The 25,877-nt window shown below is 40.6% G+C and overlaps 1 protein-coding gene across 11 annotated transcripts in view; it reads left to right on the top strand.

The window, feature by feature from the left end:
* LOC100679567 (muscle M-line assembly protein unc-89) overlaps positions 1–25,877 on the top strand; it is a 68,153-nt gene that overhangs the window by 36,148 nt on the left and 6,128 nt on the right. For 6 of the 11 annotated variants that reach the window (XM_031933624.2, XM_031933623.2, XM_031933626.2 and 3 more), the window contains 23 exons: positions 647–838; positions 1,236–1,418; positions 1,801–2,022; positions 2,097–2,666; positions 2,738–2,921; positions 3,003–3,127; positions 3,206–3,661; positions 3,739–4,105; positions 4,198–4,634; positions 5,103–5,532; positions 5,615–5,917; positions 6,174–6,355; positions 9,534–9,842; positions 10,444–10,624; positions 10,897–11,357; positions 14,192–14,366; positions 20,618–20,961; positions 21,205–21,439; positions 21,522–21,719; positions 21,800–21,997; positions 22,073–22,236; positions 22,378–25,014; positions 25,422–25,611. In XM_031933624.2, the coding sequence (XP_031789484.1) occupies positions 647–838; positions 1,236–1,418; positions 1,801–2,022; positions 2,097–2,666; positions 2,738–2,921; positions 3,003–3,127; positions 3,206–3,661; positions 3,739–4,105; positions 4,198–4,634; positions 5,103–5,532; positions 5,615–5,917; positions 6,174–6,355; positions 9,534–9,842; positions 10,444–10,624; positions 10,897–11,357; positions 14,192–14,366; positions 20,618–20,961; positions 21,205–21,439; positions 21,522–21,719; positions 21,800–21,997; positions 22,073–22,236; positions 22,378–25,014; positions 25,422–25,611 (8,743 nt within the window). The remainder of the gene's footprint in view (positions 1–646; positions 839–1,235; positions 1,419–1,800; positions 2,023–2,096; positions 2,667–2,737; positions 2,922–3,002; positions 3,128–3,205; positions 3,662–3,738; positions 4,106–4,197; positions 4,635–5,102; positions 5,533–5,614; positions 5,918–6,173; positions 6,356–9,533; positions 9,843–10,443; positions 10,625–10,896; positions 11,358–14,191; positions 14,367–20,617; positions 20,962–21,204; positions 21,440–21,521; positions 21,720–21,799; positions 21,998–22,072; positions 22,237–22,377; positions 25,015–25,421; positions 25,612–25,877) is intronic. The other 5 variants (XM_031933625.2, XM_031933629.1, XM_031933632.2 and 2 more) reach the window with 3 other exon arrangements.

Raw genomic sequence — 25,877 nt, 5'->3', positions numbered from 1 at the left:
AAAAGATGGTTATAAAAATTTATTTATAGCACAGTGTGGCTAAAATCCGCTGTTAAGTCACGCCTATCTGTGACTAAGGTAATCCTTTTTTGCACCGTGTTCATCACACTCGCTACGCTAGTGCGCTAACCTCACGGTGCAAATAAGGACTACTTTAGTCACAAATAGGCGAGACTTGCGGATTTTAGCAGCATGTGCTATAAAATTTTGTACGATACTCTTGATTTTAATGGTTCAGTTTTACACGGCGCTTAGCGCCGGAACCATTTAAGTCACGCGTATCGTAATGTACTATTATTATACTGCTTTATATAATATGCAGTACTGATTTTTTACGATTTTTACAGTCACTACTATTTATCCTCTATCCTTTCACACGATGATCATTTACGAAAAAAACTTTTAAAAAGCAGAAGACACATTAACTATCAACAACCGGTATAGAGCAAGACTGTTCGAATCCTTGGCGGTATCATACACGACAGACATTGTTTTACAACCGTACGAGCGATCGCTGTCGCCGCGTGCTGGAACCTCTCCTGCGTGCATAAATCACGGCTCTTTACTGCCTACCAGCCAATAAATTCCACCTAGTTTATTCAAGCAAGCGCATAAGAATAAACATTCTCTCTTGTCTGTTATACAGGACTTTCAGGACAGGGCCCTAAAGATAACGAAGTCGACGGAGCATCTGGTATCCTCGGGGCACTTTGCCGGCGAACAGGCGACCGATCAAGCCTACGCTATACTCGGTGCCGCTGCCGATTACATGAACGATCTCGATCAGTATGAGCTCATGCTTCATCGAGCCCTTGCTTTTTTCAAATCCGCACAGTCAGTGAGTTTTTTTTTACGTTGTACAGTTCTTATCGATCGGCTATTTTGCATTAAGCCTTGGTAGCTGATTTTGAAAGTGTTTGCGATCACTAATGCACAGATAAAATAGATCGATCACAATAGCGGTGTGCGAATATTCAGAATATTATACGTAGAAACGCCAAGTACTGATACAATAATTTAGAACTAGATTTTTCCTCATATAGCTTGAATTTTTCGGCTCTTTTCCCGCTCTTTAGTCTTTGATATCTTGATATAGACGAGATTAAAGTTAAGTCTTTCTTTTATGCTAATGATATTTGAAATAATATAAATTAATTCTAACTTAGTTCAAAATATAAATTTATTCACATCAACAAGGACTCGTTTCAAAATATTAAGTAGAATCAATCCAACAGGTCTACACGAAATTGGATCAACTGGAGATCCAACTGGCCACTACCGATCATCCCCCTCGTTCTGCGGGTCTCGCACGACTGCACGCTCAATCGGTCAAGACCTTGGAGGACGTAACGGTCGGCCCCCTCGCCGAGGGTCACGCTCTTCTGGAAATCACGGGAAGAGGAGCGCCCGGCGCCGAGGTATCTATAAATCTCTGATTCTTTTACTGCTTTCCTCGATTTTTCACACCGGCGTAACGCTTCGCTTGCGCGACATATCGATGTCAATCGAGTCTGTGTGTGAGCTTATACGGTCGTAGAGATTACGCGAGTACATGCCTCTCATTGTTACGGTTTTGTATGTTCGATGAGGCTTGTGATGTGGGCTGCGGTCAACCGTGACGGCAGTGGTTTTCCGAACGAGCTTGCGTTGAGGTTTTTTTGTTGGATATATTATATACTTTGCGGTGTAAATCGATTAAAAAGATTTTGTGAGATCGAGACCAATTTTTATCTGGTTATGTTTTTTGTCGAATGAAGAATGTAAACAAGTGTGTTAACTCAATTATTTTTATTGGTATAGGGTGTCAAACGTACAGTGGAAGAAATCGAAGACCGAAAAATACGATTGCTGGAACGCTGCACGGCTCACCGAGAAGAAAACGTGCGCATCTCGCGCTGTATAAGTGACTTCCTGCAAAAATATGACGAACTGTCGAACTGGCTTTCTGGCATCGTTGAAGCTTTTCTGAGAGGACACCAGGATATGGGCAGCGATTTGACGATGGCTCGAGATTTTTACAAGGTGATCTAATCTTCTCCAATGGTAGCATAATTACATTATTACACGATTCATAATTTAATTAATACGATTCGCAGGTACACGAAAAACTGATGGAGGATTTGGACAGACGAGCCGACGAGGTTCGCCGACTGGATCGTGAAGTAGTGCCTAGTGACATCTTAGAACATCTTCAGGACACCGAACGCGCCGACATTTTCGACAAAGTTGAGGCGCTTAGAAGTTCCTGGAACATGTCCAGAAGTGCACTGGACGCCAGACTTCAACTGGCCGCGATGTACGTCGATTTCCATCAATCGGCTGCTGATTTGGAAGGAGAACTTGATCAAATCGAAGAAAGCCTAAAAGGAAATGCCGATAATATGAGCGACGTTCAAATGGAAGACCTCGAGAGAAAGTGGGCGACATTGCAACCGCGATATGTGAACCTCACGAGCACTGGAAAGAAATTCTTGGAAGAAAGCAGAAAGATCGTAGATTCTTACCTCGATGTGCCACGAGCTTGTCTGTGCATCGAATCCATAATGGAGAAGTTTGCGAATAAGCAATTTAATGTGCAGCAGAAGTACGAACACTTGGTCACTACAGTGACGATCGAAAAGGAAATTCGGATAGAACAAGAGAAACGGCTGGAAGAGAGTACTAGGGTATGGATTTGAATTTCGGAATTGAAAAATTCTTGTGTAAAAATTGTCTTACATTTTTATTTTTATTTTAGACAATACAGTGGGTATCCAAATTCAGAGAACAACTCTTCCCAGTCATCACGTGCGAATCAACGAAGCCAACTGATATTTTGAGAAATCTCGAAAGCTCTCGTCTCAAGATTCTTCCTGAACTGAACGACGCTGTTACTGAATTAGACTCTCGAATAAAGAGCATCGAAGGATTTGGAAGAAAAGGTATGATAACTTTCGGTGTACTGTACAAACAGAATATTTTTACAGAAATGTGACTAATTCACAGTTATCAATTTTGCATAGATGATAAATTCAACATTGAAATCAAAACGAAATTAGCCCAAGTCTCTGAGCGACTCCGAACAACCGCATCGGATTACAAAAGCCTCCTCGACGATCTCATCTCTATTTTTGAGAAAATATCGCAGGTACTATATTCAAGTTTAATTGAATTCAACCTTTCAAAGTACCAAAAGATTATTCATTAATTTTCAAACCTATTTCAGGTGGAACAAGAAATTGACGCACAGAACAAGAACGCAGAGTCCTCGTCAACTCTTAACATAGAGTCCCTTCACGAGGTACGAGCACTTTTGGAGCGTCTTGATTCCCTCATCCGATCAACGTCTGAAATCTTCAAACGAGCTAAGCAAGAGTCCGAAAAAGTTATTGTCAAGATTCAAAACATGGAACCAGCGGATGCGGCTTGTCAAGATATCGAAAAGCTTAATCAGTCCTTCCGAATTGCGGTTGAAGAATGGAACTCGTACTCAAGTTCGACGAAGACTAGGCTTCAGGAAAGACTGGACTTCTGCTTATTTGGAGATGATTTGGATAAGATCAATGCTGAGCTTCGGGATCTAGCCGAACAACTGGCGACAATTACTGGTTGGCTTGGAGAGAGCCTTGCTGCAGCGAGAGGAGCTTCTGAGGCATTCACACAGTTTGAGAAAACTTTAGATGTAGGAAATAATTTGTACTACGTATTGTGAGTTAAGTCGATTAACTCGTTAATCTAATCAAATTTTCATAATTGCAGATTCTGGAGAAGAGAGTCGAAGAGTTCATTAGGAAGACAGAAGTAACAGTGGGTAAAAATTTGCCGAAAATTGAAAACGAACTGTCAGGTCTTAAAAACAAATTGAAAACGCTGAAGAATCTCACAGAAGAAACGAGGCAGAAGATCAATTCAAGCATCGAATACTTTGAATTACTGGAAGAAGCGAAGGAATGGTTCAAGGAAGGAAGCAAACTCCTAATCATCGTGGCAAGGAAGGCTACATCAGTAAAAGCTCCCGAGGATGCTAACACACTTCTTCAAGATATTGATGCCTTCTTGAAACCTGGCGAAGACAAACAAGAGAAAAGAATCGAAAAGATTCGTGAATTATCTACAAAAATATTTGGTAGGTTAATGTACACATCATGCCAATAATCTTACAGCAAATAATACAAAAAAATTGTAAAAAGCAAATACTAAGAAATTGACAAACTTTAGGAACCGACCGACTGCCCCAATTCAACGACGTTGTGGTAGAGAACCGCGAGATGCTAGACTCTTTCGCTGTGATCTCTTCGGAGCTGCGAACATTGTCAGAAAACCTGCGCAACACGGAGGACTTGCGAGAGAAACTTCAGCGCGAGCGCGAAGAAGCAGCCGCTCGAGTAAAAGAAGCGCAAGCCGAAGCAAGCGCCGCCCAAGCAGCTGTTGCGGAGGCGGAAAACGCGAGAAAATTCGCGGAACGGCTCTCTGCAGAAACGTTGGAGAGGGCGGCTGAAGAGGCCAGAAGAATTGCTCTCGTCGAGGCGGAGAATCTGCAGAAGGCGAGGGAGGTTTCCACCGCGTCTGCGCAGACCGAAGCGCCGAGTGAGCTGGATGGTGGGCCAAGCGTTGTCAAGGAGACCATCACGAAGGAAATCCATATTGTGGAGAAAGTATATTCTATTTAGTTTAATTAATTTCTTTAGGATAGTTTAAAAATGACGGAATTTATAATCAAGGGTATCTATTTTATTAAGAAAAAAAAAAACAGATTTTAATAATAGATATTTGCATACTATAATGAGTAAAAAAGAACAATATTGTATTTGAAAACACAAAATACGGTTTAACATTGAACTAAAATTATCTGCTATTTTTTGAAACAAAGCTTAAGAATAGAATGTCTGAATGCATAATTATGCAAGGCCGGTATGCTTGAACGCTTTACAACTCTCTTAGTTTATGAGAAAAAAGGAAAATTAAGGTTTTTAAAAGATTTTAAGAACTCGATTTCATTTAAATTGAAAATTATATTTGTTAAAAAAAAAATATACTCGGCGAAAAGCATTGTTGACAAATCACATTACAAACGCGCGATAGTTACAAAAGCTCACTAAAATGTTCATTTTAAACAATTGCAGACGGAAATTGAAGAAGAGCACATCTCCACCATCAAACAAGAGCAAACGCCAATAATAGAACCAGCTGAAATCGTAAAAGAACAGACAATAATTTCTGAGGAGCGGCAACAGCCTATGACGACGACGCCCATCCTACTCGAGCCAGCCGTAAAACCCGAATTCACGGTTCCGCTTTACGATGCGACAATACAGGAGGGCGAGAGGTTCACCTTTGAATGTCGAGTCGTCGGTCATCCTCGACCGGAGATCAGTTGGCACAAAGACGGTATTCCGATTTTAAACAATCCGGATTACCTGACCAAGTGCGAGCCCGACGGTCTGTGTACCTTGACGATCGAGGAAACTTTTGCCGAAGACTCGGCGAAGTTCAGTTGCAAAGCGGCCAATGAGGTGGGAGCCGCCGAGACTGAAGCTGTTTTGAAAGTCAGAGGTACGCTTGCGAGATAATTTTCGACTTTTTAAAGGCTTATTTGAAAATTGCTAATGGCAAGTATACTGTTTTACATTTACAGAAACTTCTCCGGAAGAACAATTAAGTCCACCGTTATTCGTGAAGGAATTGAGTACGTCGGTGGCTTTAGAAGGCTCAACTCATCAGCTGGAGTGTAATGTGCAGGGAAATCCATTACCCACAGTTCAGTGGTTCAAGAACGACGTGAACATCGATAACTCGCCGGATTATGTTACGACCTACAACAACGGCGAGGCGATTTTGAAGTTCGAGGAAGTCTATATCGACGATCAAGGCACGTACACTTGTAAAGCCGCTAATCGGATTGGACATGCGGCGACCTCGGCTACTCTGACGGTAAAAGGTACGAGAGAAATAGTTCATCAGTGTGTCGAGTAATTAATATGTTTTGAATATGTAAACATCAATTTTACCGCGATGGACACTTGTTAAATTTGTTTATTCGGGTTAACATGAGTTATTTACTTAATTGTCGCCATTCGTTATGATTATTTATTCACTACTATAATTTTTGCATTGTCAGACAAAAGTATCATTTTGAGCTTACGAAATACAAGATTTTGAAAAAGTGATAACTAATTCTTTGTTTTGCATGGTAGTAACGAAACCAAAGGAAGAAGCTGTCATCATGGAATTGCCAACAATCACAAAACCTCCTTCAAACACAACTATAGTAACTGGAGAAAAAGTTGTACTGGAATTCGAAGCGATTGGAACTTTACCCATTTCATTTATTTGGACTCATAAAGGAAAATCTTTAGACGAAGTAAAAACAGTTAAGGTATAAATTAAAAATAAGTTTTAAACGACACTATGGTATTATTATTAAACAAGAAAAATTGCTTGACTTTTGCATCAATATCAATATCATATTAGCCTATTTTTTTTTTTTTTTTTACATGGCATTTGGAACTCGAAAGTTCATCGTCTCATCTACGCAAGCCTTCCACGCTGCCCTATCTTGTGTCAACCCCACCCAAGATGCACCTCTCCGATCGACACCCACCCGTCCTATTTCTACTAGATCCGTTTTTACGTTGTCCTCCCATCTACGTCTAGGTCTACCTAGAGGTCGCGTTACCATCGGCCTGCCCTTCATGACACGCGTTGCCCTGCCCATCCCAATCTGCGCGATTTTATTATTCTGTTAATATTTGGTGACGCGTACAGATTGTGTAACTCATCATTGTGTAGTCTCCTCCATTCCCCGGTTTTCTCACCTTTCTTCGGCCCGTATATTTTTCGCAAGACTTTATTTTCAAATACCCTAAAACGGTTGTCCGCCTGCTTAGTGAGAGCCCACGTTTCGCACCCGTACAGAATCACCGGCAGTATTATTGTCCTGTATATTCTTATTTTAACGTTTTTAGACAACAGCCTCGACTTAAGTAAATTACTCACGGCGTAGAAGCTAACATTACCCGAATGGAGTCTCTTATTTATTTCGACATTAATCTCGTTTCTATCATTTATGGTCGTACCCAGATACCTGAATTCGCTAACCTTTTCAAAAGTAAAATTCCCAACTCTGAGATCTTCCTCCCCTCTGCAGATGCCTAGCTTATCCACAATCATGTACTTTGTTTTTGATTCACTCACTTCTAACCCTGTATACTCCACCGCTTTTATGAGGATTTCCGCGTTTCTTGCTACCGTTTCCCTACAATCCCCCAGTATATCCAAATCATCTGCGTAGCCTAGTATCTGCGTTGTTCCATTAAGCGTTGCGCCCATCTGGCTAACCTGCATTTTTCTAACCGCATACTCTAACGTTAAGTTGAACAGCACCGTAGAGAGCTCATCCCCTTGTTTTAAACCATCGCGTATCATGAAGGGTTCTGATACATTACCGCCTACTCGGACCTTTCCCGTGCTTCCGTTCAGACATATTTGAATTAATCTCATGAGTTTTTTCGGTACACCGAGAAGTACTAGAATTTGATACATTTTGCTTCGCTTAATAGAGTCGTACGCTTTTTAAAATCTATAAATAGTTGGTGTATGGTTTCGCAAAATTCCCACTTTTTCTCTAACAACTGTCTTATGGTAAATATTTGATCGCTCGTCGATCTGTTGCGCTGAAATCCGCACTGATAATCTCCTACTATATCTTCCGCGAATGGAGTGAGTCTAGCTTGTATTACGTTTGACAGAACTTTGTAGCACGTTGCTAAAAGTGAAATACCCCTATAGTTATTGCAGTCTGTCTTATCCCCCTTTTTAAAAATCGGTATAATGATAGATTCCTTCCAATTTTCGGGTATTGTTTCAATTTTCCAGATGGCACATACTAGTTTATAGATTTTGAAAGTGAGCTCGACGCCCCCATATTTGAGTAACTCAGCTGGTATAGAGTCATTTCCCGCGGCTTTGTTGTTTTTTAGTTTTTTAATCGCGGCCTCTACTTCTTGGTAGCTCGGTTCCTCCACGTGGGGTTCAGCAGTGTGAATTTCGTCCCCTAATTCTTCGCTATTTTCGTGCACGTTTAATAATTTATGGAAATAATTTTTCCACAGCGACAGTAATTTGTTGTCATTTGTTACGAGGTCCCCGTTTTCGTCCTTCATCAATTGCGCTCTACTCCTAAAACCCTTTCTGATGGCGTTAATCCCTGTGTACATTTCGCGGGGGTTATATTCCTTACTGTTAGTTTCTATTCTCCTAATAAGATTCTTTTGATACTCCCGCTTCTTATTTCTGTAGATCGCGCTCGTCTGTTTCCTTACGTTAGAATACTCTTCTACGGTCCTATCGCTTCTATTTTGTAAGCTATCTAATTTAGCCTTTTTGCGCCTTTCAAACCAGAGTTCGCACTCTTCGTCAAACCATGGTTTGCTCTTTGGCTTTTTCTTTTTACCCAGTACTTTGTTCGCGGCTTCTTTTACCGTTTTTTCGATGTCCCCCCATAAGCTATTCGGTTCGTCATTCCCCTCCGGCGATGTGTTTGCTTCTTCAAGTGCCTGAAACCTGTTATTAATTTCTATCTGGTACCTAATTCGCTCTGTTCTATCTCGTAGTTTCTCAATATCGAAGCTTTCTACCTTGTTTGCTCGCTTACTATTTTGATTCGCTACTAGTCTAGCTCTTAATTTGGCTACTACTAGGAAGTGGTCCGAGTCGCTATCTGCCCCTGTGAGGAAAGAGATAGATTGAGAGATAAGAGATAATGTGAAGTGTTTTTGTTGTTGTGGTGCTTGCGTAGTGTTTCTAGATGAATGCGTTCGACAGTGTGGGCTCATCACACCCACGCCTGTTCCTATCGGCTGTCCGCGGCTGCTTATTCAATTTATTCGCAGCTAACCTCTTTCTCAGGGGCTGTTCCTCTATCCGCAACCTAAGGACGCGCTGTGTAGTGGTGATAGGCACCCACCCGTCCGATCTGGATGACAACGCCCAAGACCCGCTTAGGGTAGCGGCATTGTAACAGTCATATTAGCCTATACGATGCCAAAAATGGTACAAGCTGACAGATACCTTCGTCAGATTACTGTCGACGAACTCGATAACCAACTAAAAAAAAAATACACAAAACACACACATTCATCCAAAATAACAACGATTAAGTGTCTCTTCATATCTCACCAAACTCGTCATCTCTCTAAAAGCTCATCACGAAAAAGCTCAGGCGAAAGGTCGCCCTTAACCCAAGTCCTATAATTTAAAAGCTCCACACGTCTAATTCGGTATTCTCTCGTCCGCTGGCTCTTTCTCTATCTCTTTCACTTGTTCCATCTCTTGTCCGCGCTGCGTATTTTTAGCGCTACTCTCTCTCTCTCTCTCTCTCTCTCTCTCTCTCTCTCTCTCTCTCTCTCTCTCTCTCTCTCTTTTCTCACCTTTGCGCCGCATATGTGTACGCGCGAATCGAGTTGGAGAAAGCGAGAGAGAAAGCATAAGGAAAAGAAAAAAAGGGCCGGAGGGAAAGCTAGGAAATGACCCCGCGTCTGATGATCTGTCGGCAGATCCGTGCGGACGAGGCAGCCGGGAGGAGCGGCCTCGAGCTGCTGGAGGCTTATCCCAAGGACGCGGGCAGGTACGAGGTGACGGCGCGCAACGCGGCCGGCGAGGCAACGGCCGGCTGCGACGTCGCCGTCAAGGTCAGACCCTTGCCCTCCGACACCAGCGACTCCGAGGCTGTGAAGCCAGCGCTGGTCAAGAGGGACATGGAGCCCAAGGCGCCGAGGATACAGTTGCCCCTTAGGGATCTTAGTATCAACGAGGGCGCCAGCGCCAGGCTGGATTGTATCATCGTTGGACAGCCAGAACCTGAGGTATGAGAGTGTTGGATTGTATCATATTCTAAGGACTTTAGGTGCGACGTTTTTATTTCCGTTTTATTGTGCCATATTTGTTATTTAATGTTGTGGCACAGATAATTTGTTGATTGAGCTTTAATTCAAAAAGAATACTTTGAAAAAAATACATTTTTTTAAATTTTATATTGATTATTGTTAATAATATTTATCGGAAACAGAATTTATCAAGCATACACGAATATAACAAAGTTTAAAATATAGCAAAGCAAAGTATCAATGTAGACATCATCGCTGCAGTATCTTGTTTGATTCACTGAACTGTGTAAAAATAACAGTTGTTTCGGTCTCCACGTGATGCTAATAGTGGACTATTACGTGATCATGTATACGTGCGATTTGGTTTATATTTAGAATACTATATTTTTGTCTTTTTAAAGCACTAAAAACGGTTATAGTGGGATTTAATGAATAACAATATAAAAATGAAAACATTATAGACTGAATACTTATTGACGAAATATACATTTTTATCTATTAAAATTTTTTTATTATATTATATTATTACTTTTTTAATTCAAATTATCAGTCCATATACTAGCAAAATCGTATTTTTCAGGTTATATGGTATCACGATGATAGACCGGTAAAAGAATCGGCAGATTTCCAACTTTTATTCCAAGGTGACAGATGCTCGTTACTGATCCATGAAGCTTTTCTTGATGATGCTGGTGTTTACAAAGTTGTTGCAATTAATACTTGTGGGGAAGCATCGAGTGAATGCAGGCTAACAATTCAACGTAAGCATTAAAATATTAGAAAGTTCTTCCTTTTAATTATTTAAATTGTTTGGAGGTATAAATCTTTTGTATGCTAATGGATATCCATAATACTACATTTTGTTCGGACGTGATACACTAGCTCTATAAACATTTATTTAAATACGGTTTAAAAAAATCTCATGGTTTTAAATTTATTGAAAACATAACCAGACTGTAAATGAAACAAAAACACGAAAAATAATTAATTCTCTACTATTGATCAACTAATCTCAATCATTCTTAACCTCTAGAACGAAGCCTGGAAGCAGCAGAAAGCTCGCCAAAGTTCGTCAAACTCTTGACGGATCTTTTGATAGCCGAAGGCGAGGAGGCGCGATTTGAATGCGCGGTAACCGGCGAACCGAAGCCCTCTGTCATCTGGCACCTGAACGGCGAGGTTCTCGTGGAAAACGAGCGCGTCAAGATAGTGAGCGACGAGACCGGTCGTAGCATTTTAAAAATCAACCCGACTACGCCCGATGACAAGGGCAACTACACGGCCAAGGCGACGAATCGTGTGGGCGAGGCTAAGTCGTTCGCCAAGCTCGTGGTCAAGGTTCTCAGTGATTTCCAGCGTAAGGATGATAACGTCGTGCAGATGGAGGAGAAACTCGTGCCGCCGTACTTCAAAGAGAAGTTCGAGAGCAGACTCGTACCCGAAGGTATCACGACCAAGTTCGAGTGCATTGCTGTTGGCAAGCCCTCGCCCAAGGTCAGTTCTGATATTTTGCTATTTTCAGTTTTGAGAATTTAGATTATTAGGCGCAGCTGGGCTTTATTGCGTGGACTAGATAACTGTCGATCTATTAAAATACGGGCAGGCATTGATTAATATTCGTAAGCACACGTCTAACTGAATCTATAAAAAATTACTATAAAAAATGTGTATAGTTTCTGCAAAACGTATTGTACACAAAACGTAACGAATAGATTTAATAAAAAGAATGTATACGTTTTGGAAGTTCAATAACTTGTTATATCTAAAATCAAACATTTTATGACGTAATATGCTTAACATTATATATTATTTTAATTGAAGCATATTACAGTTTCGTTAAGCTACTAATTTAACTGCCTATATCGTCAAATGAAATTATATAACGTGATTTAATATTATAAGTACAGGTCGATTCAGTTTTGTGATTCTCAATGAGTTTCTACCGCGATCAATTTGAAATAGCTACAATGCAATCTCTATGTATATATAAGAATTAAACAAATGGCGTGTCTTATTCGAGATGGAACGCATGCCAAAAAGCATTTTGCCATTTCTGCAACCCACCGATCCCACATGCAGCTTTAGATACATTTCTGAGCATCTTCGACATAATCCAGTCTGAATCGAGGCTCGCGCGAATCATGGCTCTATTAACTTTTATCCTATTGCTTATAATCGTAAGTGTCAGTGTGGGAAGAAAATCGTTCAAATATGATGATAAAGTTTGTTTTTAGTACGAATGTCTTAATTGTGCTGGCTTGAGCTAATGTGTTTACACTTGAAAATTGATCGCCGATAATTAGGTTGTTTAATTGGATAGTAAATGTTTTTGCAAATATTTGAGTCAATATTTATAATTCTGAACTTTTGTGTAAGCGAGTTATGTCTATCACTATGAATCTTGAATTTATTCTTGATTTCCAAATGGTATAATCATATGACGCATTAATTTTGATCATCCTAAAGGAATCTTAATTTTCATTTCCATGAGTTCTAATTAACGTAGAGGACAAAGAACTCGCTATATGGGGAAATCTACAGAAAATATGCAGTTAGAGTGCTCGAAAATCCGAAAAAAAAATTCGATCATACATCGCCGCTACCACACTTTTCTTATCCTTTGAGGTCTATAGAACACTGAAAAGGCGATGATCCTGCGATATCGACCTCGGCACAATGATTTCTGGGCGATTTAAAATTTTTTTCGTGAAATTTTCGTCGTAAAAATTCATGAAAAGTAGCCATTGTTCAACGGCATGTACTCAAGCTCTGGGGGTGCAAACAGTAAATTCGTATTTATAGGATCAAAGTATGAGATAAAATCTTCAATTTTAGCCCTGGTGAGTTAAAAATAGTTGCTTACATTGAAAGTTGCCTTGGTCTGAAAATAGCGAAAAATCGAAATTTTTCATAAAAAACACAAGGTAATTTTTTTATTTTAAAATCCTAATAACTTTTTACTCGGGCGGTTGTGGTCACCCATACGGGGCTTAAATTGAAGCTCGTTTTCTTGTACTTTGATTTTACCAAATTAGATTAACATTTTATTTGTTGATTAGCTATATGTATGCTTATCAATTTCTTATGGAAATATGCTTATGGCTATCAGAGGCCCTTTTTCGACCTTTTTGATTGTCATATATATAGCTATTCAACAAAGAGGGGTTTAATCTAAATTTTCAAAACCAAAGAACAAGATAAGATCTTCAATTTAAGTCCTGGACGATTAACAATGACAACCCGAGTCAAAAGTTATCAGAATTTTAAAAAGAGCAAAATCGCCGGTCCGTGAAAAATCAAAATATTTTTGATTTTTTGCATTTTTTGCATTTTTTAAACGTAGACAACTTTTTACCCAAGCAACCATTTTTAACCTACCAAGGGTAAAATTAAAGATCTTTTTCAGCACTTTGATCCTGGTAGAGGCATTTTCAGTTTGCGCCTCCCAGACATCGAGTACATGCCGTCGAACTTTGCATTTTACTAATTGCTCCAGGTGCCGTATCAGAAAGCTTTTTTTAAATAAAATCTCGGACCGGGATCCAGAGCGCGCACTTTCCTGTATGAGATTAGAACTCAGTGTGTAATTCTGTAGTATGACTCTCGCAGTACCTCGGTCCACATATTTTTCAAACAGCGCGCGAGCGCGGAGTGCCGATGAGTACGCGGCAGCGACTGCGTACGTTCCGAATCCTGATCCGAGATAGACTCACTACGTCGCGCAACAAGCAGAGAAAGTGAGCTTTTTTTCCAGCGAGGGTGTATGTATTTAACAGGAGTGAAAGTTAAGGGTGCCGAAGGTGGCCAAAGCTGAACACACCTCCCCCTGTCACCAGAGTCTTGCCCTGGAAAAGATCTTTAATTTTAGCCTTGGTAGGTTAAAAACGGTTGCTTAGGTAAAAAGTTGTCTACGTTTAAAAAATGCAAATTCACGAACATCGACTTTCATGTGTACCATATATTATGCGGTGATTGAGAAGTTTGAGCGATTCGAAGGTCAACATTCCAGGATGCCGCAATTGACCTACATTCTGAGTCAAAAAGTGCATCTTCGTATGCGAACGGGCGGTTTTAAGTGCTATACATTACTCGCAACGGACGCTTACACCATAAACTTCGAAACGCGCCGTGTAATAAATTTTATGTCTTTTCAAAGTTAAATAAAAGACCTGATTTAGATCTGGGGTATGCTTGCACATTGATTATTGATGATGAATAAGAGAATCAAATCAATTTGGATAAAATGATTAATAATCTTTTCTACTGGTGAACTCCAATTGTACAACAAAATCGCATTTAACTTTAATTGTGCCAATTATTCTATACAGATTCAGTGGTTCTTCAACGAACGACCAGTTCATGGAAAAGACTTTCTGGTTTCTGTCAGTGGTGATCGCCAGGTACTAACCATTCCGGAAGTAGGAAGTGTTCACGCGGGCAATATTTCCTGCGTTGCGGAAAATGCAGCTGGAAAAGCAGTTTGTGAGGCAAAAATTGAAGTCGGTGAGTTCCTTTTATAATTCATAACAAATTCGAATGCTAATTCGTAAAACCAGTTTTGAAAATCGTGTTCACCACCATATACATCGATTCCCGGAAATGAGCAAGTAATAATAGAAAACGATACAAAAAAATCATAAACTTCTATACATTGACGTTCATGAAAATATCTTTTGTATAAAAGAAAAAATAACAAAAACATAAAAAATTGTCAACTATAAAAAATTTAAAATCTAGCTGTAAAAAGGAAAAATAGATCCTCCACACGCGAGTCCACAAAAAGAAAACAATCTACTCCGTGGGGTCTCGTCGTTAAGCGAGAAATGCGCGTCGGCGTAGGTGTACGTACGGAAAAAGACGACCGGCACACATCGTTATACACACTTGCGACAGCATATCAGCGCCGGTCTTCTTTTTCACGTGCTAAAGAAACTGGATGATGAGCGCATCGTATAGTCACTCGCGCGCGTCTCTTTTACTACTTTTACTAGCAACCGACGAAACGGGGTTGCGGGCCATCAGAGGCGAAAATAACGCCGAAGCTCTCGTGCAACGGTGCCACGAGTTATTAATACTCGAATTTCCCTCTATTCTTCATTCACGACTGTGTCGATTTTCCCGCCGCTTCTATAGATGCCGGCCGATTACGAAATTATTGTTTTACAACGCTCTCTCTTTCTCGCGCAAATCGGCATCACGAGGAACGGTTTTGAAGATTATACGCTTTTTTACTCATGTGTGTCCCGAGCTTTTATCGATTTCTTTTTTCGAATCAATGCGGTGTATGCTGGCGTTGCCTCGCTTTTAAAGCCGGAACGTGTGGGAATTGAAAATAGAATTCGGGGATACAGGAATAGAGTCGTAGCAGTTTTCTGGAAAAATCATATAACGCTGTGCGCATACGCGTACGGATTTCAAAACAATATATATGAAAATATTGAAGTTTTTATCGTCGGGTCTGGCGTTCAGCCAGTAACTGTGTTTATGAAATTTTACTTAGCACCGTAGACTTGGTTACTTCTGATCGTTCGGTCCGATTCTGATTACGTTTTGTGAATGGTTACGCCGATTTTCACAAAATAAAAGAAATTGATGTTTACAAACAGAATATTTACAAATATCCGAAAGTGCAGCAATATCTGTAATATAATAACTTGTATATTTTGATTTGATTGATTAAAAACATATTCATTCCATGGCACCACAAATCGGTAAGATAATACTCATATGCATTAAAATAAAATTACAACTGCCTCACAATGCACGATTCGTTCTAATTATTCCATTGACATATAGGTATATCTAAACGACAAAATTCAAACCCTCTTCTTCAAAATTGCTTCCAAAACTCGTCAGCAACAAACATTCGTTAACCGTATATTTTCAACCCATCCCAAAATACACAAAACATCAGATAAAGCTCTAGTGGTTCAAGTAAGTCGCGATCAATCAAGCAAACGTCAACAAGCGCTCTCGTCTCGCGAAAATCGCGAGCACGAGCCGGCCGCTTATACGCGCATTGCACAACACACCCGCGCCAAACTTTCAAAATCCTCTCTCGTGTCCAGCTCCGCTCTCGAGCGCTAATGAGCCCACGTCATGAGGCTACAGCGAAATCCACTCGGAACGCTTGCAACAAAAAGCCCAAAACGATTATCCCCGAGAGAAGAAAATCAACTCGGAGTTACAGCGGTACAAAGGGCTCTCTGATCGCTCTTGCGAGCGCGCGCGAGAGAGAGAGTGAAAGAGAGAGAGAGAGAGAGAGAGAGAGAGAGAGAGAGAGAGATAAAGAAAGTAAGTATAACTCGAGATCTGTATCTCGCTCTCACTCTCTCGTGCTCTCTGTTAAAGCGCGAGAGAAAGAGAGTGGGAAGGGAGCGCGAGAGAAAAAGAAAGGGAGAGTACCGTGCGAGGCACGCGCAGAAATACGTTATTTTCGTCGGCACAAATACCCGCTGGCCGTGGAGAGTCGTCGTCGTCGTCGTCGTCGTGAGTCGGTCCGTCAGCCGCCGCTGCTGCTGCTGCTGCTACCGGAGAACCTGCGAGCGCGCAGAGCAGCCCTCCGCGAGAGAGCTCGATACGCATCGACACGGCGAGCTTTTTCTTCTTCTGCTTTATTATTACTGTAATACGAACGATACGTGTGATTATTTTCGATTTTCTGAGTGATTTATTTCCCTGCATCGAACGACATCGATCTTCTCTTTTCTCTTCAGCGATATAAAAAGCCCGAAGGAGGAGACACAGACTTAGAGTGCGATAATATAAAACGAGCCTAAACCAGAATCGAAAGAGTGTATCCAAGAGTAAAACATCGAAAACTGTGCCACGAGAGAAAAAAGTACACTCGAAGGATACACGAGAGGCATCAGCTGAGCGACAGTAGCAGACGAAAGCAGCGGAAGCGAAGGTACACCCGCACGAGTGAAAATTCGCGCGCTCGTCATATACGATGTCGACAGGTCTCGTAATTTTTTTTTTTTTTATTATTCGAATCATGCCAAGCCGGTCGTTCGATGGATCAGACGCGTGTGTGCGCCGGCTCTGCTGCTAATTTCGTCGGGATCGTGTCCGTGCATTTGAACTTTCGAAGAGGGAGGCCCCGCTAGCCGGGCCGAAATAGCGAGCCAGGCGGGGATGCTACGACCATCAGAAGAGAGACTATCTTTTACTAGGCTTTTCCTTAGCGAGGGAACACTCTCTTTACTTACGTAATTTGTACTCGCAAGAGAGAGAGAGAGAGAGAGAGAGAGAGAGAGAAAGAGGATTAAAAAAAAGCGAGAGGGCGAGAGAATCGGGATGAGTGAGTGATGGGGCGAGAATCGGTCTTCTCATCTTCTCTGGTAGATTGATGATTGAAAGATATGTTTCCTCGGATGACAAATAGAAAATCACAATTATTATTAAAAATATAGTCTCTCTGAAGTAAAATCTTGTTTCATCGGCATTTACAACTTCATTACATTTCCGAATTCCCATTTTATTAGTCACTCAAAGTTAGAAATGTTCCGCGCCTTGTAATTAAGAGAACGTAACGAAAACATCGTAAAATTTAACGATCGTATGAGTGCCAGGCATAAAAATATTATTCATCGAACCATACGAGTTCTTCGTTATGCTGCATTAAAATTTGTCGCTTCGCGCGTTTTATTCAAAAGTCAATTTTAAAAAAAGACCTAAAATAAAATAGAAGAAGGATAGTCTCCAAGACTCAAAATGAAAATAGTACCCACGGAGCAACTGATAACGAGCTGCTAATTACGCTTGAAGCAGGTAGACCAGTGTTTGGGAAATCCGAGCGGCCAGTTTAAAAGTCGCGCGAGTTCCCAGTTTGGCGAGAGATCCGGGCCAGGAGTCGGCTTGAATTTCTCGCTCCAGATAGTCGCGCATTCTCGAATCTGAATTTATCTGGATTTATTTGCACGATATTTTGGAGAGCTGCCAGCTACAGGTTACACGCAATGCCTATGTGTATTGCTCTCGAGCGTGAAACCGAGCTGAGGAAACAACGACGGAAGTATGACGAGAGAATTGAAGTCGCGACAGATTGCGAGCGATCGTTGACGGACATAATATAAAGCGGGAAATGTATGATATGAAAGAGGCTCGTCTTGCGCGAATTTCGGAGTTACGAGGATTGTAAATATTCAGATTTTTGGAGGATTGATGTGGGTGCAAGGCTTATAAGGTTGATAGTCGCGTAACGACGTTTTTCATAGTTGCTTGCGCTCATTAGTATGACTGTTGGACTCAATTTATTTTTGACCATACATACTTTGAATAGCTAGACTATTGGATCTAATGATTCACGGATTTTGAATAACCAGGAATTCGCACATCGTCGCGAAAACGTCGTAGGCGTAATCTAGATTTATTAGAATCATATTCAACGAAAGAACGGTGTCAATTTTGTTTTAAAAATTGTTAAAATTTAATTTAGCATACGAGAAAAGCTGTTGATTCATGCACGCGATTTCCGCGTTCGCACCTGCATTTTTATCATTACTCCAGACAAGTTGTCAACTTACATAAATTTCAGAGAATTAGAAACTGTAAATCCCAGACAGACATAAATTCAAATGTCAACTATTCGCAGGACTTTAATATCTCAGTTATTCATTTAGCGAACACAGTGTCTTAATATCCGCATGTGTACACTGCCACCGAATTAAATTCATTACAACACTGTGACTCATAATAACAGCTGCTCCTTGAGCTCGCTTTGATATTCCGTTTGCTCGTGTGTGCAATGAAATATTAAATTATACATCTAAATACGTTACATCGAGATGAGCAATTTTTATTAATAAATCATGCACATTGAAATTTTAAAACCAATATTTAATCATCACGTTATGAATAGTAGTGAATTAAAATGACGGTATAAAAATGTAAACAAAAAATCCATTAAATGGGTGACACTCTTTGACCAAATCGAAGCACAACAAGCTCCATTTTTCTCGTCTACAATAAAATATTACGTTTAACCGACCCAAAGATCGCTCCACCTCGATCGTCTACCAACACCTATAAATAAACTTCCTGCTCAAAAAACAGACAGGAACTACTCTACAACCAGGCACTCGTCTCGTACGAGCATCCCTCTCTAATCCTACCAAACGATCCAACACATCGAAAGCTTGCAGACTCGTGCGAGACCTCGGAAACGCGCGCGTCCCTCTAACATCGCAATTGCACTATAATAATCGTCGGACTCCCTCGGTTAAATTATAATGGCTCCTCGTCGCTCTCCCCACATTCAACTCAGCTCAGCAGCATCAGCAGCAGGTGTGATTGCGCGCCTCTGCCGCTCGTCATTTGACGAATCAGGCCGTCTATTTTCACGTCGCCTCGGCTGCAGCGCAGGTATACGTGAATATTCGTACTCTCTGCCGGCGCACACGCGCTCTCTTCTCTCTGTTCCTTGAGCTCCTCGGCACACGTCCGCGTCCGCACACGGCTGTCGATCGTTCTGTCAACGACTGGTCCAAGAGTGGAAGAGATAGAGAGCGAGGAAGGTGCGGGAAGGGGATGGAAGACGTAGGGATAGGTCTAGGGATGGCTAGCTGAGAGATCAAGTAGGAGCAAGAAAAAGACGGTCTGTAAGAGGCGACGCTCAATTTAGTTTTGTCGAGCCCGAAGGTTGGCTTCGTGAAAAATAAGACTGTGTTCGATGGATTTCGTTGATGATCAGAGCTTTTTTATATTTCTTTTTAGTTCAGACTTATACGACCTCTGGTTTTGGTTGATGGAAAAGCTTCAGAAAATGTAGCTAATTTATTAGATTCAAAATTCCTAGAGGGAATATATTCGGTATATGATAATATGTCACGTTTTTATATTTTTATATAAATATTTTAGCTTAATACATGTCATGCAGAATTTTTACTATGAATACTTCTGATATAATTTTCTTTTAAAGCATTTCATAAGTCGTAGCTTCTTGACTAAGTATGGACGAAATAGCGATTTTTTATATCAAATGGGCAGCCAGTCAAACTCTGACAATTGTTTAATTTGTATATTGCGCAAAACACATAAAAATAATTAAATCGTTAAATATCATAAAAATCACAAAACGTTCAAATTAAGCTAGAGTTCATAATGTGCATTTATTTACCCACTGTAATTTGGTTGGAAAAAGAAAATAATTATAACCTATAACATATTTTATAAATAATCACCAATCATAATTATTCATAATACACTGTTTCAAAGATACACAGAGTAGTATCACAAATGTCGATCCTTCAAACACTACAAATTATCATACGTCGCATACCGATACGATCTATAAAAATAGTATTATTGAGACCCTTATATATAGATACAATCTAATTAACAAGGCACTACACGTTAACTGCACCTCTAAATTATCACGTGCCTCGCATACACGACCGTACAATGATTCAACGCGTCAAAATAGACGATCCGATCGCGCGCCAGTGTTCAAAACAGGCAATTTTTTTGTTATTTTTGAGACGATGACAGGGCATAGCCCCGACAAGGATAGATGCACGTATGTACCGATAGGAAAAGAAACGATCCCCGTGACAAGGACAGCCTCCCATTGTCGATCTCTGTGCCAAAATTCACACACGCCCATCTCTCTCTCTCTCTCTCTCTCTCTCTCTCTCTCTCTCTCTCTCTCTCTCTCTCTCTCTCCCTCGCACTGCAAACACGTTACTCAGCGGGCGACGATATCGATCTATTGATAAATCGATTAATCATCGTGATTTGTACTGTGTACACAGGTGGAGGGGTCAAAGCGGGGGAGGAGGGGCAAATCAAGCCGATCCAACTGCCCATCGCAGCCGCCGAGATGCAGGCCTCGAGCAGTAGCGACAAGTACTTCTCGAGCGAGAAGACAGCAGGCGAGAGTGGCCTCTTTGACAGCCAGACAATGACCAAGACGTCGTCATCAATCATGGAATCCTCGACTACGCACACCTCCATGAAGAAGGAATACGTCTCGACGACGAGCACCTCCAACCTATCCAGCTGTCCAGCCCATCAGCCGACCAGTTTGTGTGTGAAGAAAACCTCCCAGAGCTCCGAGCAGTCCAGTGCCTACAATGGGGCACCGCCTGTTGTTCAAGTAAGTTAACATCTAAGTTGTTTTTTAAAGTGTAAATTATTAAATGTTGTTTTTTTTAAATTAAAATTAAAGTCAGAGTTTCAATGTCTCAGATATTATATATTACTAGTACAAAACAAGTTTTCTATAAAAGTAAACTAGACAAAAATTCTTATCCGATGATTTATAAACAAGACTAGATTTTGTAAAAACCTTGACTTGATATTTGAGAAACAACAATTAATTTATTTTAATCAAAAACAGTCACAGAAAATCGAAGAGTTCGAACGAATTGTGCAAGACGCGCCTGATGAAATCCGTCAAGAAAAGAGGGTAATCATTACTCAAGACTCGGGGGGTACGAGGCAAAAAGAATGCAAGCATCAAGTTCAAGTTCAAAAGCCTTGTAGAAAACAGACTGCTCCAAGGTTCGTTTCGCCTGTCACTGGAATGATAGTCGATCAAGGGTCGGACATTATACTCGAAGGAATCGTCGACGGTACGAATTCGGATTAATATATTGTTCGCATTGAAGAAATTGAGTTTCGCTGGATATTAAAACTTCATTATTCATATTTTAGGATTTCCACAACCACTGATAACATGGACAAAGAATGGAGCGGAAATACAAGCTAAGAGCGGCATAAAACTGAGCTACGATCATAATCACGTAAAGCTTGAAATTAAGGACGTCAAGGTCAGAGATGCTGGTAGATACACTTGTGCCGCTAGAAATGAAGTAGGAAATGCGAGCAGTACAGCTGATCTAGTTGTCAAAAGTAAGTATATTTAATAATTCAATAATTTTTTTTTCATTGTTGAAAATACATAAATTAAATCTAACTTTTTTTGCACGAAGAAACCATTTTCCCGCCTGTATTTGGCCGAAGACTTCAAGCTCAAGTGGTGAAAAAAGGCGACAGAGTAATCATGGAGGTTGAAATTACTGGAACACCTGATCCAACTGTAACATGGTACAAGGACGACGAACCTCTTATTGAACCGGAGTACAGAATGAAACAGCAAGGCAATTGCTATCTTTTGCTCATCGATAAAGGTACGATGGACTTACCAGTCTTTGACTTTAGACGTAAACTGACATATCTTAATCTTAAAATGATTAACGTTACAGCGGAGAAAGAGCATGCAGGAAAGTACATGGTTCGAGCTACGAATGCCGGCGGAGAGGCACAGAGCATTGCTGATTTTGCAGTATTCGAACCAACACCTGACACAATGGTTGAAATGCACAAAACGCTTGTCTACGAAAATGTGGCAGATAAAAATGCAAAGAAAGTAAGTAAAAATGGATAAAATTAAAAATGGCTGCATTCTGTCTCTTTACTTTAAAATGGTTTAACTATATTTTTATTTTATATGAATGTAAATTTGTTTACACAATTCTGAAGATATTCTAAAACATTATTCAAATAATAGCTTTGCTGCGGCCAGCCGACTGAAATACCTGGCGCAAACCTGACTACGGAACAAATCACTACAACGATGATTCAGCCAAGTGCTGCAATCAAAACTCCATTCCCTCCTACATCCTCGTCCTCTACAATTCGTACCGTTAAATCTACAACAACCGAAGAAAATCAAAAGGCATCGCGCACAGAAATGATATCTTCCTCGGTTGAATCACACCGCAGTGAAACGAAATCTGAGCAGAAGTTCCACATGAAGCTTGAACATAAGCCAGCACCATTCGATGCTTCGAAGAGAGAAGAAAAGACGGAAACTACCGAAAGCACAAGGGGAGGTAAAAGTGTCTTCGAAGAGAAAACTGAATTAATTGAAAACGAAAATATCGAAACATCAACTATGGCACGCAAGGATGCTCTCAGCTTCTTTGAATCTATGTCAAAGGGCAGTGATAGTTTTCCCAAAGGACCCAAGGAAATGATAAAGCTAACTGATGAAGATGACGGAACCGGTCCTGGATGCGATGTCAGAGTCGATCAACTAACAAAGAATTACGAACGCACCACTAAGTTTGAGGAAGCTGCTCATGAAGCACCAAAACCAGATATCAAAGCCGGTAAACGTGCTGTACAGGATATTTTCAATAAATTTGAAAAGAGCTCATCCTCGTCACGTGGCATTGATAACACCATGTTTGACTTCCCATATGAAGAACATAAGTTGGCACCTTTGGAATGCACTAGAACAATATTAGAAGATGTAACTGCATCTGGGTCTCCAATCCACGGTACCTTGACTATTTCTAAATTAGCAGCACAATCGGAGAGTGCTGAAGCCATGTTAAAGGGATTTAATCTTGTGCCTGAGCCTCCACCAGAAATTGGATATGCGCCAAAACCAGAAGAAATGACGAGAACACGACCAGACGTTTCATTAAAAGCAAAACAACTGCAAGAATCTTTTGAAAAAAGTCATTCACCTATTGATGCTCCCGTAGGGGGTGTCAAGATATTCCCTACAGCTCCACCCAAGGCCCAACCAAAACCTCAAGAGAAGACTCCAACACGCCCACTTTCTATCCCACCACCATTTGAGCTTGGTAAAAGTGACGGATATTCATCGTCTACGTCAACAGATGCATTAGCAATGGAAAAAAATTGGGCTCATAAGAGTGCAGATTCTACTACGAAATCATGGCCACCTCAGCAAAAGGATACCACCACAACGTTCACAGACAAACAAGAATGGAGTCTCCCAGAGCAAAATTACAAAGTTTCTGCTTCAGAATCCAAGAAAGAGGTAGAACTGAAACCAGAATATCGTTGTACTCAAACTACTATCGAATCGTCCAGTTCATTGGAGAAGAAATCATTTGGATCGAAGGAGACTCGTATATCGGAGACTAAGATTGAACCTCCACCTTCGCCACCAAAACCTAAACCTATCATATACAATGCGGAAACGATTAAAGTAGACCACACGGTAAATACTATCGAAGAAAAGTCAGTTACAGAGAAATATCGGGCTGAGTGTGATGTGCACAAAACAGAAACTACTGAGAAGAAATATGAATCAGTCAAAAAGCAAGTGGCAAGGCCTTGGCCTGACGGCACTTGTGACTTAAGAGCGCCTGGTTTAGTCAAAAGTGTATCAGACTTCTCTAAACCAGTTGTTAAAATGTACCATGCATCTCCGGCTCCAGCTCCAGCTCCGTGTCCACTTTTGCAACCTGGAACACCTCCAGAAATTGGATATGCTCCAGGTCCATATGTTCAGGAAAAAAAAGTTGAAAAGGTAGAAAAGACTTACGAAAGATCATTCGATAAAAAACCAAGTTACACTCCTTCAAGTGGAGTAAAGACTGGACCATCACCAGTGCAGACTAAAAAGACTGAAGAATATATTTCTAGAGATTACAAAGTGAGCACACCCACAGCTCCACCAACATCTTCATCAAACCGATATTCAAGGACTTCGTTCTACAGCGAAAGTGAGTATGAATCTGAAATTGACAACACCCTAAAATCAACAAGCGGATACCGGCATGTTCAAGCGCCAGTGTCCAGCCATACATGTAGGCCAAGGTCGACTGAACCTGAACCATTTCCACCATCGAGCTTTGAAGTTCCCTCATCTACTTTAACCGGGCCACCCAGGCCAGTTGTCACTCCAGATTTAAAAGAATCATCTGTCAAGAAAACATCCACACTATACGAAAAGGATTCTCGACAATACCAGCAGAAGACTAGTCAATCTCAACAATACGGAACACTGCCAAAGCCTGGATCACCACCAGTCTACGTTCAACCAACGAAATCTTGTTTGTCAAAGCCCTACAAACCAGAATCGCCAAAATTCAAACCGAAATCTTTCCAGGCAGAAAGTGGATACATGGCAGATACAGATGAACCATTGCGTCAACAGCAACAAAAGTCATTCTCAGAATCCTACTCTTCATTATCTGAATCTAAATCCAGTTTTATGGAGAGCAAGAGTTACAGTAGCAGTCAAAAAGGCACCACCTCATCCTCATTCTCACAAAGCCAATCCTATTCCAGTGCACCCAAAACTGAAATGCAACGAAGCTCATTCGTGGAGAAAGTAGTCGAGAAGTCACCACAGCCGCGATACAGGCCAGCTCCTGCAAAGGTTCGAAAGAACGCAATATTGTGTGCTGGTTTTGTGTTCATTCCTTAGAAACCCCTCATGTATGATAGAAATTTGTACTAGTCAAAATATTCCTGTGTGATGATTTTGTTAACTACGAGTAATAAGCTTAACTTAAGTCTAATTTGTGTTTCTCAACATTGAAACAAATACATATTTGTTGAGTTAACACATTAATCTCAAAACATGATCATGTTTGCATTAATAAATCATTCATAGAAATTCACATAACACAATTGTGCATTTTTGTGGATTTCTCTTAGCGTAATTATATATCGCTAGACTAATTATAATAATAAGCTAATTGTACCGATTGGTGTTTTTGATGTTTTCACAGTTGAACGATGCTTTTAATTAGAAAATGTGTTAACCTCATTTTTTGTTTGCAGGAAAAAACTCAGGTGTCCCAAAGCTCTTCGAGATTCGCTAAGGGTGAGTTCCGCGAAAGCGATTATGAAAGCGATTATGATGGTAGTAAGATATCATCGCTCTGGAAACCTCAAACATCAGCTCAAACATTGTCGGACACAAAATCATCATCATCAGTCAAATCAGTTAAATCATCCTTTTCTAGTTCAGGTTCGTTCAAATCTCGCAGCAACCGCTATTTCTTCTTCTAAGGTGAATGTCCCAGCCACTTGATAAGCAATAAATATGATGAAAACACACAGGCATTATGTATACTTTTAAAATCTTAGATGCTCTAGAAATCACTAATCATTAAGAATGTATATTTTTGTAATTTATAAGAATTACGCTTAATCGGACCCTGTTAAAATGTCAGACACATGTAATATATGTAATAAACTGCAACGTACAAGAACTTGGGACATTTTCCGTGGCTT

Source organism: Nasonia vitripennis, chromosome 1 (assembly GCF_009193385.2).
Source record: "Nasonia vitripennis strain AsymCx chromosome 1, Nvit_psr_1.1, whole genome shotgun sequence".
NCBI classification, from domain to species: domain Eukaryota; kingdom Metazoa; phylum Arthropoda; class Insecta; order Hymenoptera; family Pteromalidae; genus Nasonia; species Nasonia vitripennis.
This window is presented reverse-complemented; position numbering and strand designations above follow the sequence as displayed.